This window comes from Camelina sativa, chromosome 20, assembly GCF_000633955.1.
Source record: "Camelina sativa cultivar DH55 chromosome 20, Cs, whole genome shotgun sequence".
Taxonomy (NCBI): domain Eukaryota; kingdom Viridiplantae; phylum Streptophyta; class Magnoliopsida; order Brassicales; family Brassicaceae; genus Camelina; species Camelina sativa.
This window is the reverse complement of record NC_025704.1, coordinates 18092852-18107166: the sequence shown is the minus strand read 5'-3', so window position 1 is coordinate 18107166 and position 14315 is coordinate 18092852. Positions and strand designations below refer to the sequence as shown.

Below are 14315 nucleotides of genomic sequence, written 5' to 3'. Positions count from 1 at the left end.
TTTTTTTTTTTTTTTTTTTTTTTCTCATACATAAATGTTACTAAGAATTTTAAAATGTAGTGAGGATTCACTCGTCCACTTGCTCTCATCTATGAAAACAAAAAGGATAAAGATAAATTGAACCGTGTTCTTAATTTTTCCCCTATTTCAAAACCTCAAAAATACAAGTCTATAACAACATCATAATTCATAAATAACATTTGATGGTCTTACAATTACATCATTCCTCTGTTTCTGATCTCGTTTTGTCTAAATACGAAGTCACAAACGTCAAAAGTTTAGCCTTTTCTCTGACACAATAGGGAAGCCCCAATGAGAAGAGAGAATGTAACTGGGATATAAACCTTCCTTGTTCATTTTATTAGTGATCCGCGCGTAAATGCTCAAAATCCTTCTTGGTAAGACCAGCGCCTTAAGAACCAGCCTCCTTGGTCGGTTTAGTCTGAACCCTTTTGACTTGCTCTCAACCTTCTTTCCCAAGTTATGTCTTTTAGTTCTTGTCGTCATTTTATCGTATGAATGGCTTAGCTTCTGGTACTGGGATGTTGATCTTGACCGGCCGTACTTACCAATTATCTGCAACATCTTGAGCTTTTCGTTGAAAACACAAAACAAAGCAAAATAGACGGTTTCAAAGATATTGTTGTTCAAGTGTTGGAGAGTAGTTTATAAGAGAAAGAAAATACTTATTTAAATGAGCAAAAGGATCAAAAAGAGAAACAATTTGAGTAACAAACAAAGAACACTTTGATGATGATTGATGAGAGAAGGGGCTCCATAAATGATAAGAGAGTGAAAGGAAAGATTCTGAAGGCACATGGATATATTCTTCTCTGAATTTATTAAAAACCACAAATCCCCAAATCCTCTGAATTTTTGCAGTTTTTGTTTAACCACACAACACAAGCCAGAGAGAGAGACTGCATGTATTGTACTTATGTGGATATAACTATCACATATAGAAAAAACAAGAGAGAGGAAAAAAAAAAGGAATTGGTCTAATAGTGAATAGAAAAATTGAGCAATGATTGAAATAAAAGATTTATAATCTAAATAAGAGATTAAGGTTAAGGAGATGACAAGCGACTAACGAGGCAGCGGCTTAATAATTTGGCAACATGAATAGATGAGAGGATTAATGAGACAGACAAATCTCCTTAACCTTTATTGCAATGTGCTACAATACAGCTAATAACTGAAGTAAACCAGATAAATTAGATTATAGTAAAACCGGATTACATATTCTAAAAGAGACTTCTCAAACCAGCAAGTCTTTTTCTCAAGGATGTTGCACTTCTCTAACTACTTTGTTGAAGCATACACCTGGTTTAAATTATATAGGGAAGTTTCTCGGGACAAATGATTTGGTCTGAATCGATCCGAAACAAGCTTCATCCATGACCATGATAAATTGTGGACCAATATCTTTTGGCAAAAGTTTGGTATTCACTTTCACATGTACAATCATCCTATTCCTATATTTTGTAATTCTCGAGCTCATTCCACATAGTCGTTATACCAATGTAATTAAGAACAGATTGTCCACTATGTTTGCAATCCATAATATTTGACTAATTAAATTGAGGTATTTGAAACCTGTTGCAGATAAAAAATGAGTGCAAAGATTGTCCCATAGCTTATGAGACTTTGGGACAAATGTAACGTTTAACCTTAGGTTCAATGGAGGTCTTAATCCAACATAATCATTGAATTATTAGTCACTCACATAATCCAAATAAAGTTTCTGTTATTCTTCTCTTCTCCAAAGGAATTTGTATCATATCTATAGGCCCATATTGTTTATGAGCGAGTCGTTCACCTTGAAGCAGAATCAACTCAATATTATTAGATGGAATTTTTTGTTATAAATAATAAATCTAAATTAGGCTAAATAGCTAAATATGTCTCGAGCTCTCTGGCGGCGACGCATTAGATTTTTCAAAAGAATGCTTCTCTATTAATATATAAGGGATATTAACCATTAGAATGAAAAAGCTAAGTCAATGGAATTTTGGTCATTTTTCCTGTTAGCGCAAAATATATTTACCAAATAACACGCAATTGTTAGATATAAAATCATACCAAGGAAGGATACTAAAAATGTATCATATACTTTGAAATATTTTTTGATGGTTATCGATCTCTCTGATCTTCTTCTCTTGGCTTAATCTCTTCTCTTCTCTTCTCTTTATCAATCTCTTCTCTTTCTTTCGTATCTTCTCCCTTGTTCCTCTCTCAATGGCTGCTCAAGCTGAACGAGCATTTGGTGTCACCAACATCAAATCTCACATCCCTCTGATCCTTGATTTAGATGATCACAACTACGATGCCTGGAGAGAACTCTTTCTCACTCATTGCCTCACGTTCGATGTCTTAGGACATGTTGATGGCTCGTCTGCTCCAGCAAACGCGAATGATCAAACTCTGCTGAAACGAGATGGACTCGTTAAGCTGTGGATCTATGGAACACTGGCTCAACCTCTCTTCAAATCCTCATTCAAAACCGGAGGTACATCAAGAGACATTTGGCTCCGTATAGAAAATCAATTTCGTAACAACAAGGATGCGAGGGTCATGAAGATTGACAATGATCTGCGAACCATGGAGATAGGTGATATGTCCATTCAAACTTATTGTCAATCCCTGAAGTCACTGGCAGATCTTCTCTCCAATCTTGATGCTCCAGTCAATGAACGCAATCTTGTGATGTACATGCTGAATGGACTCAACGAAAAGTTTGATAACATCATCAATGTTATCAAACACCAGAAGCCATTTCCATCTTTTGATGATGCCAAATCCATGCTCGAAGATGAATAGAGTCGCTTGAAGAAAGCTCACAAGACCATTGCTTCACATACAGCTCATGCCTCATCTCCTACGGCGTTGGTCACGACAAGCAACAATTCCCAGAATCAGCAGCATCAGACTCAGCAGAGGAACAACCGACCATGGCGTCGAAACAATCGCTTCAACAAGGGTCGCAACAATTCTCTGCAACAAAACAATCTCCCGCTGCAACAACAGAGACAACAGTTTCCCACTTGGGGGTCCTACTGGCCAAACCCTTACAACCTGTGGCAACAACCTTCGTTTGCACCTTGGGCACAATACCCTCCAACTGTTCAGAACCGTGGTTTACTAGGACCAGCTCCGAAACCACCTAACGCTCACAATGCAGAGGCACACACTGCTGATCTTCAGCCAACTCGAGACTTTGCAGAAGCGTTCAACACCATGACACTTGCAGAACCAAATGGAGGGGATTGGTATATGGACACAGGTGCCACAACACATTTAGCTTCTTCACCAGGTACTCTCCACTCTGTTTTTAATTTGAGCAACAGAAACTCAATCATTGTTGGCAACGGTTCTTCCATTCCTGTTTCTCTTTCTGGTCACACCTCCCTTGCTTCAAACACTCGTCCTTTTCACCTTAATAACATTCTCATTACCCCCAATATCATCAAAAATTTGATATCTGTTCGAAAGTTCACAAAAGACAATGCTTGCTCAGTAGAATTTGACCCATTTGGTTTTCTTGTGAAGGATCTTCTCACTCGGACTCCCCTGCTCCGCAGTGACAGTACTGGTGATCTATATCCCTTCCAATCACCACACAACAACACCATTTCGCACACTGCTTGTCTTGCTGTTTCTCCGTCTTTATGGCATATGCGTCTCGGACATACCAATAAGGAGACGTTTAAATCTCTTCTTTCTTCCAATAAATTTCAATGTAATAAGACTAGCTTACCAACATCATGTAATGCTTGTCAACTTGGGAAACATGTTCGACTTCCTTTTCTTAAATCAAATTCTACTACTACTAGCCCATTTGAACTTATTCACTCTGATGTTTGGACCTCACCTGTTCCAAGCATTAGTGATCTTCGATATTATGTGATCTTTCTTGATGATTTTACTCATTTTCTGTGGGTGTATCCTCTTCGAAGAAAAAGTGAAGTATTCTCAAAATTCCTTCACTTCACTACCTATGTCAAAACTCAATTCAACACATCCATCAAATCTTTTCAATGTGACAATGGTGGTGAATACTCCAATGACTTGTTCACTCGTCACTTTGATACTAATGGGATTGTGGTTCGTTTCTCATGTCCTTACACTTCCCAGCAAAATGGCAAGTCCGAAAGGATGATAAGAAATATAAACAACACTATCCGCACCTTTCTCTTTCAAGCTCAGCTCTCACCATCTTTCTGGACTGAGGCTCTGCATACGGCTTGTCACTTACTAAACATCTTGCCCAGCTCTTCGATCAACTTTAAAACCCCTTTCTCTACCTTGTTCAAGCGGGAACCTACATATGACCATCTGCGTATATTTGGTTGTTTATGTTACCCAAACTTGAACAACTCCACAAAACCTACCTTGTCTCTGTTGTTGCAGCGGGAGATTTTTTTGTTGCAGAGAATTGTTGCGACCCTTGTTGAAGCGATTGTTTCGACGCCATGGTCGGTTGTTCCTCTGCTGAGTCTGATGCTGCTGATTCTGGGAATTGTTGCTTGTCGTGACCAACGCCGTAGGAGATGAGGCATGAGCTGTATGTGAAGCAATGGTCTTGTGAGCTTTCTTCAAGCGACTCTCTTCATCTTCGAGCATGGATTTGGCATCATCAAAGGATGGAAATGGCTTCTGGTGTTTGATAACATTGATGATGTTATCAAACTTTTCGTTGAGTCCATTCAGCATGTACATCACAAGATTGCGTTCATTGACTGGAGCATCAAGATTGGAGACAACAGTTCCCGACTTGGGGGTCCTACTGGCCAAACCCTTACAACCTGTGGCAACAACCTTCGTTTGCACCTTGGGCACAATACCCTCCAACTGTTCAGAACCGTGGTTTGCTAGGACCAGCTCCGAAACCACCTAACGCTCACAATGCAGAGGCACACACTGCTGATCTTCAGCCAACTCGAGACTTTGCATAAGCGTTCAAGGGCTTGTAGTAGTAGAATTTGATTTAAGAAAAGGAAGTCGACCATGTTTCCCAAGTTGACAAGCATTACATGATGTTGGTAAGCTAGTTTTATTACATTGAAATTTATTGGAAGAAAGAAGAGATTTAAACGTCTCCTTATTGGTATGTCCGAGACGCATATGCCATAAAGACGGAGAAACAGCAAGACAAGCAGTGTGCGAAATGGTGTTGTTGTGTGGTGATTGGAAGGGATATAGATCACCAGTACTGTCACTGCGGAGCAGGGGAGTCCGAGTGAGAAGATCCTTCACAAGAAAACCAAATGGGTCAAATTCTACTAAGCAAGCATTGTCTTTTGTGAACTTTCGAACAGATATCAAATTTTTGATGATATTGGGGGTAATGAGAATGTTATTAAGGTGAAAAGGACGAATGTTTGAAGCAAGGGAGGTGTGACCAGAAAGAGAAACAGGAATGGAAGAACCGTTGCCAATAATGACTGAGTTTCTGTTGCTCAAATTAAAAACAGAGTGGAGAGTACCTGGTGAAGAAGCTAAATGTGCTGTGGCACCTGTGTCCATATACCAATCCCCTCTGTTTGGTTCTGCAAGTGTCATGGTGTTGAACGCTACTGCAAAATCTCGAGTTGGCTGAAGATCAGCAGTGTGTGCCTCTGCATTGTGAGCGTTAGGTGGTTTCGGAGCTGGTCCTAGCAAACCACGGTTCTGAACAGTTGGAGGGTATTGTGCCCAAGGTGCAAACGAAGGTTGTTGCCACAGGTTGTAAGGGTTTGGCCAGTAGGACCCCCAAGTGGGGAACTGTTGTCTCTGTTGTTGCAGCGGGAGATTGTTTTGTTGCAGAGAATTGTTGCGACCCTTGTTGAAGCGATTGTTTCGACGCCATGGTCGGTTGTTCCTCTGCTGAGTCTGATGCTGCTGATTCTGGGAATTGTTGCTTGTCGTGACCAACGCCGTAGGAGATGAGGCATGAGCTGTATGTGAAGCAATGGTCTTGTGAGCTTTCTTCAAGCGACTCTCTTCATCTTCGAGCATGGATTTGGCATCATCAAAGGATGGAAATGGCTTCTGGTGTTTGATAACATTGATGATGTTATCAAACTTTTCGTTGAGTCCATTCAGCATGTACATCACAAGATTGCGTTCATTGACTGGAGCATCAAGATTGGAGAGAAGATCTGCCAGTGACTTCAGGGATTGACAATAAGTTTGAATGGACATATCACCTATCTCCATGGTTCGCAGATCATTGTCAATCTTCATGACCCTCGCATCCTTGTTGTTTCGAAATTGATTTTCTATACGGAGCCAAATGTCTCTTGCTGTACCTCCGGTTTTGAATGAGGATTTGAAGAGAGGTTGAGCCAGTGTTCCATAGATCCACAGCTTAACGAGTCCATCTCGTTTTAGCCAAGTTTGATCATTCGTGTTTGCTGGAGCAAACGCATACTACGTTATCTTCAGGGAACAAAAAGTCACGGCCTGCAGTTGTTTAAGGGAAATCTGGGATCACTTACTGCATATACAGACTCGGATTGGGCAGGGTGCTCTGATACAAGACGCTCAACATCGGGATACTGAGTCTACCTTGGCGAGAACTTAATCTCTTGGTCCTCCAAACACCAACAAACAGTGTCTCGCTCAAGTGCAGAATCAGAGTACAAAGGTGTAGCAAATGTAGTGGCTGAGACATGTTGGATAAGAAATCTCCTTCTGGAAATGCATATACCAATACGGACAGCAACTCTTGTTTACTGTGACAATGTAAGTGTTGTATATCTATCCAACAATCCGGTTCAACATCAGAGAACTAAACATATAGAGATCCACCTCCATTTTGTCCGTGAGAAGGTCGCACTTGGTCAGGTGAAGGTTCTTCATGTTCCATCTTCTCTGCAGTTTGCTGACATTTTTACAAAAGGACTACCGACAAAACTCTTTAACGAGTTCAGGTCCAGCTTAACCGTTTGGTGTCCCAACGATTTAACTGCGGGAGGGTGAACGAACATGAGTCTTCCTCAAAACTCGGTCAATAGTAGTTTCAATATTTGTTAGAGATACTCTGCGATATAGTTGGGAGATCATACTTACCTTGTAAAGTCTTTATATACTCTGTAATCTCCTTTGTTAATAATCAAGCAAATACGAAGCCTTTCAGAATGTTCACAAAGATCAAATGTATTTCATATAAGAATAAGTTAATTCATCGTTCATACTTTATGGATTATATAATTTTTTAAAGAAGAAATTTAGATAATTCAAGAATTTGCAACTCGAGATCATGAACATTTTAAGCACAATGTGATATTCAATATCAAAACATATTTCATACTAATCTCTAACAAGTCTTTTGTTCTTAAATTATTGTATAATATGCATCAATGAGCATGTAAATATGCACATATCAAATTATAGTATTCATTAATGAGCATGAGAGTATGCAAATTAGAAGTCACATATTCCATATATGACATGAATTTCAGAAGTCTGACTGCCAAGGCTTCACCGTTGTAAAAACAATGTCAATGTAGAACAAACTATGTTCTACAACAATTAGTAGTTTATTTTATTTTTAAAGTTATATATCTCATAATTGTGACAATACCCACAAAAAAATGCAAATTATATAATTAAATAACTGCAACTTAGAAATGTTGAGTGACTAAAAAAACAGAAATATTGAAAATTTACTTATGTTTTACTTTAATGTTTGCTTTACTATGTATTAGCAGATTTAAAATTTGGTAGATATAGAACAACGATAAAATATTAAGAGAATTGTAAAATCAAAATAACTTAACATGAATACATTATGAATCAAAGAACGGTTTTACGATTTTAATTGAATTAATTTTGATAAACAACAAGAACTGCAAAATCAAAGATTTTAAGAGAATTAAATCACACTGAAAATAATATTTGCTACAATTCTATGCTTACGAAAATACTCGGAACTGAAGAATCTAGGAAACTGTTGCCCTCGACAATATTCAGTACTAAGTCAGTAGTATAAACTAACGTGAACTATCAATGTTTGTGGAAAGTAAACATGTGCTTAATTACTAGCCATGAGGCATGAGAGAGGTGTTGACACCTACAATTGTTTATCATTAGCCAGCTTATTCTATCTTACATTCTCACTTGTAGTTTTAAATTGATGGTTATAAAGAAAACGGCAGACGCATTTCATGTATAACAAAAATTAGCGATACAAAAAAAAAATATATATATATATATATATTGGCATAATTAAGCAGCAAACTGTACTAAACCAAATTAAGCCAAGTCAAGCGACGACGATTCCAAAAGTTACAATTATTTGGGTCCTTTGTTTTCTATGGACTAAGGCCCATTTAAGACCCATTACAAGTAGAAAAAGAAGACGAAAACGCATCTTTGACTTGGTGACGAAGGTACACGCAAAAAGAGGAAACTTTACTCTCTCCCTCATTCACCACTTTCACGTCTTTCAACTGTGTGTAACTCGAGAAGCAAAGTTCACGTTTTCTTCTACCGTCCACACACAAAATAAAACACTCTCTTTGACTTTTCAATAAGTACCAAGTTTAATGATAATCCAATCTTCATTCAATTAAACGTTATTAATCTGATTCATTTTGAGCATAACACAATTAAAGACAAAAATATAAAACATTTTTAGAAACAATAACAAGGTTCATGTAAGTGAAGAAGCCTAAAAAAACGTCTCCGGCGGTAGTAAAACGCCGATCTGAAACGAGACCACCAAACGACGCGTTTCAACTTCAACCTTCGAGCTGATCTCAGTCTCCTCAGTACAACTCGCTTCACTCTCTTAACAGATCTTGATACTTTCTCAGTGAAACTCTGTTTTCTTGAAAACTGGTAGCTTCTTAGAAACAACTGTCTCTTCTCCAAATACTCTCCGTACGGTGGTGCTCCATAAGTACCGTAGTTGTGGTAGTAGTCACAAGTACCACTACTACTGCTTCTCAACACAAGCTTCTCACTCATCTTCGTAATCTGAAAAAAATAGTAAAAAGGCTGAGAAATTAAAAGGGCTAAAGTAAAAAGTCGCCGCCAGAAAAAGCCACCACCGCCGCCGACGCCGTTGTAGTTACGTAATAGGGAAGAGCTTAGTTAGAGGCGTGCGTTGAACTCTCTCTCTCTTTCTCTGTTCTCTCTTGCTAAGCACTTTTATTATATAGTACAGTAGATCTTTTTAGTTTATGTTTTAGGCACTGTTGTGTGTACTTGTGTTGTGTTTCTTCTTTATAATCTTATTGGCTCTTTCTCTCTCATCTCTCTCAAGTCAATACTTTAATATTTTTAACCTATTCCCAATAAGCAACAACATTCTACTAATTAGAGTTAATGTAATTAATTAAGTGAATGTGTGTGTTTTTTTTTTCAAATGAAAATAATATATCCCCTATATATTAATAGAGGAACATTTTGGCAAAAAAGCTGAGATATCAGCATTATAGAGCTCATGACACTATTTCCTTTATTTGTCATCAGCTTTTAAAAATATTTACATTTATTTACCATTGTATTTTTCCAAAATACAATTAACACCAAAAATTAATTTTTTATATTATCTTTCTAACTTAATTATATTTTCATAAAATTTTTAAAATGAATTTTAAGAACTCTTTGTTAATATGATATAATAATATAAAATTGATATTATAATAACTCTTACGGGTTAAATTTTAATTACAATTTTTTATAGATATATACTATACAATCAAATTTTAAATATTTCAATTACCCATAAATATAATAGTTTTTGTAAATAAAAATTACAGTAAAAACATTAACTAATTATTTTATACCGTACTATGTGTGGGTTGTTACCTAGTTAACTCGTTATTATGAGGTCAATTTTGTTTTGAAAATGAAGAGAACTTGTTTTGTTTTAATTAAAAGTGGCATATACATTGAATCATATAAGCCATTTTCGATGCAGAAATAATCGTGAAATTTACGTATCATCCAAGACAAATTAGTTCAAAGAATTTAAAGTGAATTGTTAGTATATTTTTATTTTTAAAAGTTCTAATCTTATTATAAAACTTAAAAGAGTATTGTTGCAATCACTACTTCTATACAAATCTTGTAGTGCCGGCCTTTATTTATTTGGTCCCATTTGTGGTCACAGAAGAATATGAGAGACACCTAAATAAATAGTTTTTGCTTGGTGGACATAAACTAGTAAAGTGTGGTAGGTGTGTGAAGAATGAAGATGTGACATTAGCATTAAAGAGAAGGATAAACCAAGTCCTATAGTCCTATGCATTTTTAACTTTGCTTGCTTTGGTCAAAACCTAACACGATTACCCATTAGAACAAGAACTGCTATGCAAATGTCACCACAGAAGTATTTGAACAAAGTTTACTTTTCATATCACAATCTTATTACATGCAACTCTATTACTTCCATTAGAAAAATAAAACAAATATAATGTTGGGCAAACAGGATCACCATTTGACCCTTAGCCTTAGCCTTTTATGAGTTTGAAGGGCTTTGTTTCCGAAACTCATCATGTTACATGTATAAAGAAAAGAATGTTCCTAATTCACTACGAGAGATTCACAAGCTTGAGAAGTAATCAACTGAAAAGTTCCATATCCATATCAAACCCTATTGTATCTACAAAGTAGGCAGGAACGAGAAACAGGGTGCAATAGAAAATGCTAGTAGAAGACTTGTAAAGCTATAAAGGCAAACGGGTTTTAGAAGCTTTTTCATTTATCTTCCAAGTCTCCTACTAACAACATATTTCAACTAAGAACACACCTGAGACATATTCATCTGAATCCAACTATTAGGAGCATGTTTTGTACCTTGTTAATGGTTTCTTTCTACATCTTTCTTGTCTGCCCCTATCTAGGCCCACTTTCACTTGCAGAGGGGACATTGCTCGGGAAACTAGATAGATCGATGTCAATGAGGGACATATTATACATTGTATCAAGAGAATCAGAGGCATCCACAAGCAAGGAAGATTTTGCAGCATCAGAACGTGCAGGATCAGAAGTTACGCTAGAGCTTTTTGGTGAGCTTGCCTCTGAAGATAGACTACTTGACACCGAAACACCATCAATCTTGTTTGCATACACAGGTTTGTTCTTTCTCATTGCATCCATCTCTTGGCCAGTTGGAACAAAAGTTCTCGACCGGTACTTCTTTGTCCCCTCGTCACCACCATCTTGATGGTTATAGAGCACATAATCATGATATGTAGGAGCAAACTGTAATAAACAATCATCAGGACACCAATATGAAACAATTATGATTTGAAATATCGATGATTTTTAAAAGAAACCAGTTACCTGGTGAACAGTGTCATGGTAAAAGTCATTTAGTTTTACAGCATGTGATAGGCTCCCTGAAAAACTGCCAGATCCACCAACATTGGCACCGGCATACTCCTTGTATGGAAAAGCATAGAAATGGCATGCTGCAGCAATAAGCATCTCGACACATATTATAAAATTTTGAAAATGAGCCGCTTCCTCTGCAGTCTTTATGAATCCAGATTTTGCAGCAAGAAAAACTAGAACACCCTGTGCAAAGAAGAGGGTTATAGAACACAATCAGAAAAAAAGCAACAATGTGTGAAGGATAGCAAAAGGTAAGAGTGGATTTCAAAACTCTGAGTTAGTAAGCTCATTTTACCTGCCAATAGGTTAGAAAGACCACAGACTTTATGATCACAAATTTTGGGACTGGATTGAATGGCTGAAGTAGATCTCTGCATGCCATATAAAACAGCACAAGTGCGTACAAAGCCACTGTGTAGGATATGGTATAGATGATGGTAAGATAGAGATATGCTTGATCAGGGTTGAAATTCCCATCCTTGTACTTCCCTTTCGCATAAAGCACAAGTGTGACAGCAACTAGGACAGGCTTCAGGATAACAAATTGCAGACAACCTTGCTTGCATCGTCGAATAAAACGCCTGCATTGAAAAGATCATGCATGTGTTCAATAGATGTCATTTAAGAGGACGTCAACATACGCAAGATAAATAGAAAAATCATCAAAAAACCAAGACACGCAAACAGAACATTCAATGTCTCTGATGATACGTACACTGTGTGCAACCATATGATCATCTCTGATGACAAAGCACACGTAAAGAATATTAACGTGAAGACACAGAATCTATAAATTTGCACATGTTGTATGACTTGCACAGAAAACAGTACTGCAGGAGAAATGTTAAAAAATACAGGGAAAGACTATGTAAACACAGCCTTTGTTGATAAGTACAAAGAGTTTGGTTCAAACTTACCCGTCCAATGTTAAAGGTGGAAAGCAACATGTCATGAGAGACCACGATGGCTTTAGAGAGCGGCCGCTCAAACTAAGCACTACTGATCCTGGTCCCCCAACCCATGCCAAACACAGCGACAGGAAATTGTAAATAACCCATGCTTCATATCTGGAACACACACACAAAAAAAAAAAAGATCATTAGAGACATGAATGCCATTAGGCCATTGACTTTGAACAGTAACAGAAAACTTTCAGGGCCAACTCTAAGAAAAAGAAGAAACTACTCTTACATTATCTCCACTCAACACTCAAGTTTCCAAGGGTCAGAGAGAAATTGTTTTAATTGTTAGAGAAAACACATGTACAATTCCAATAGGAAATTTAGGAATACTCACACTTCTCGTATGGAATCAAAATATATCGAGCTTTTAGGTAGCACAAGAGACAAGAATGACATCAAGGCATAAACCTGGCAATGAGAAGCAAAACGTATAAGGGAAAACAGAATTCAGCATGTCAAGGAGTAGTAGACACAGTTCAGCTTATAGATGATGATACTATACTAACCGGGACCATAAAGATGATTCGTACGATATATCTCTGATAAGTTGGTTCCGTGTAATTCAAAAGATGCCTGTAGATATGAAATATTGCCAAAGCAATGGCTCCAACAGTACATAGAAACGCCACAATGTTCAGATAAAACGGTATCAAATCCGCCATTTCTGCAAAACAGCAAACTCCTTCAAAACTATGAGCAAAGCAAATACAAAAAAAAAAAGAAGGGATCTTTGGGTACAATCACAAACCTCTACAAAGAGCCAAGACGGATCTGTGCAAAATCGAACCAAGAACCCTAAAACACGAAAACCCAACTTGGAGATTCACTAAAGTTTAAAACTTTCGTTACGAGATCGGCGAGTAAAGGGAGTCGAGGATTGATCAAAACCCAGGATTTGGGGACACAATCCAAACGCAATTAAGGAAAGATCGTACCTTTTTGAAACTGAAAGGGGGGGGGGGCGAAGAGAACAATGTAACCGTAGTAACGAAGCAACAAAAAAACAGAACCCTCTCTCTCAAAGAAGAGGATTTTGTGGATGAGGGTTTTGATAAAGCTTTCTTCTTTCCTATGGAGAAAGGAGAAAACTTTATTATGGGATTTGGGTTTCACAGCAGAGCACAAGTCGAAAACAGAAGAAGCAAAATGCAGAAAAAAAGGAATGATTTCTGATTTCTTTTTTAATTATAGTTTTGATTGAAAGATTTTTTTTTTTTTTTTTTTTTAAAGATGAGCAAAAGAGGTGGAATCGATTCAACGTCCATCCAATCCAGCCTGTGAACTTCAAACCCCTAATATATTATTTTCATATTTTTATTTATTTTTTTGGAATAATCTTAACATCTCACAAGTCAACCCAATTCAATGATTATCAAAAATGTTGTTGATGTTATGAAACACTTAGTGGACTCACTAGACCGGCCCATCTATCAGCTATGGAGTCTCGGTCCATAGGCTTTACTCAGTCCATACAGTTTCGGCCCATTAGCCGAAACCTTACTCGGCCCATTAGTACTTAGGTCGGTTTAAGTTAAGACTTGTAACCCTACTATATATATGTATGTAACTTTGGGAATAATCAATAAGAATCACAAGAGCTTTATCCCTAAACTCTCTATTCATAACACGTTATCAGCACGATAGTCTCTAGCCCTAAAAACCCTAGAGCCGCCGCCGATTCCAAAACCCTAAACCGCCTTTCTTCTTCTTCTTCGAGATTTATCCCCTTGCCTCGAAGAACTCTCGACGATAGTCCATATTCCTCGACGATAATCCAAAACTCTCGGCGATTATTCCTCGTTCGCGATCCGGTTTCTGTTCGATGATCAAGTTTTGTTCGAGTTTCGGTCGAGGTTTGCGGTTCCTAGACGTATCCGGACGAGAGCGGTACGAAAATCCGGACGATAGCGGTACGAGATTCCGGACGAGAGCAGTACGCGAGCGGGACGAGAATCAGGTCGATAGTAGATCGAGGTCCGAGGTTCGTGGTTCGTGATCAAGGTAAATCTGAGGTCTTTAGCT

At 37.7% G+C, this 14315-nt stretch overlaps 3 protein-coding genes across 4 annotated transcripts; 1 reads left to right on the top strand and 2 right to left on the bottom strand.

The window, feature by feature from the left end:
* On the top strand, positions 2239-3584 carry LOC104772628. Its single transcript, XM_010497219.1, has 3 exons — positions 2239-2754; positions 2821-3313; positions 3550-3584. The coding sequence occupies exons 1-3, from the start codon at positions 2239-2241 to the stop codon at positions 3582-3584; spliced, it is 1044 nt and encodes a 347-aa protein (XP_010495521.1).
* LOC104771134 lies at positions 8534-9227 on the bottom strand. Its single transcript, XM_010495609.2, has one exon. The coding sequence runs from the start codon at positions 8953-8955 to the stop codon at positions 8620-8622; it is 336 nt and encodes a 111-aa protein (XP_010493911.1). The 5' UTR covers positions 8956-9227; the 3' UTR covers positions 8534-8619.
* LOC104771133 (transmembrane protein 184A-like) lies at positions 10412-13482 on the bottom strand. 2 transcript variants are annotated; one of them, XM_010495608.2, is made up of 8 exons: positions 13229-13482; positions 13042-13088; positions 12800-12957; positions 12628-12701; positions 12249-12398; positions 11627-11912; positions 11281-11514; positions 10412-11199 (listed from the first exon to the last, which is right to left on the bottom strand). In XM_010495608.2, exons 3-8 carry the CDS (start codon positions 12953-12955, stop codon positions 10831-10833), a joined length of 1269 nt encoding a protein of 422 aa, XP_010493910.1. In that variant the 5' UTR covers positions 12956-12957; positions 13042-13088; positions 13229-13482; the 3' UTR covers positions 10412-10830. The 2 variants fall into 2 exon arrangements, with proteins under 2 accessions (XP_010493910.1, XP_019097167.1); XM_019241622.1 differs by lacking the exon at positions 13229-13482 and having other exon boundaries at positions 13042-13216.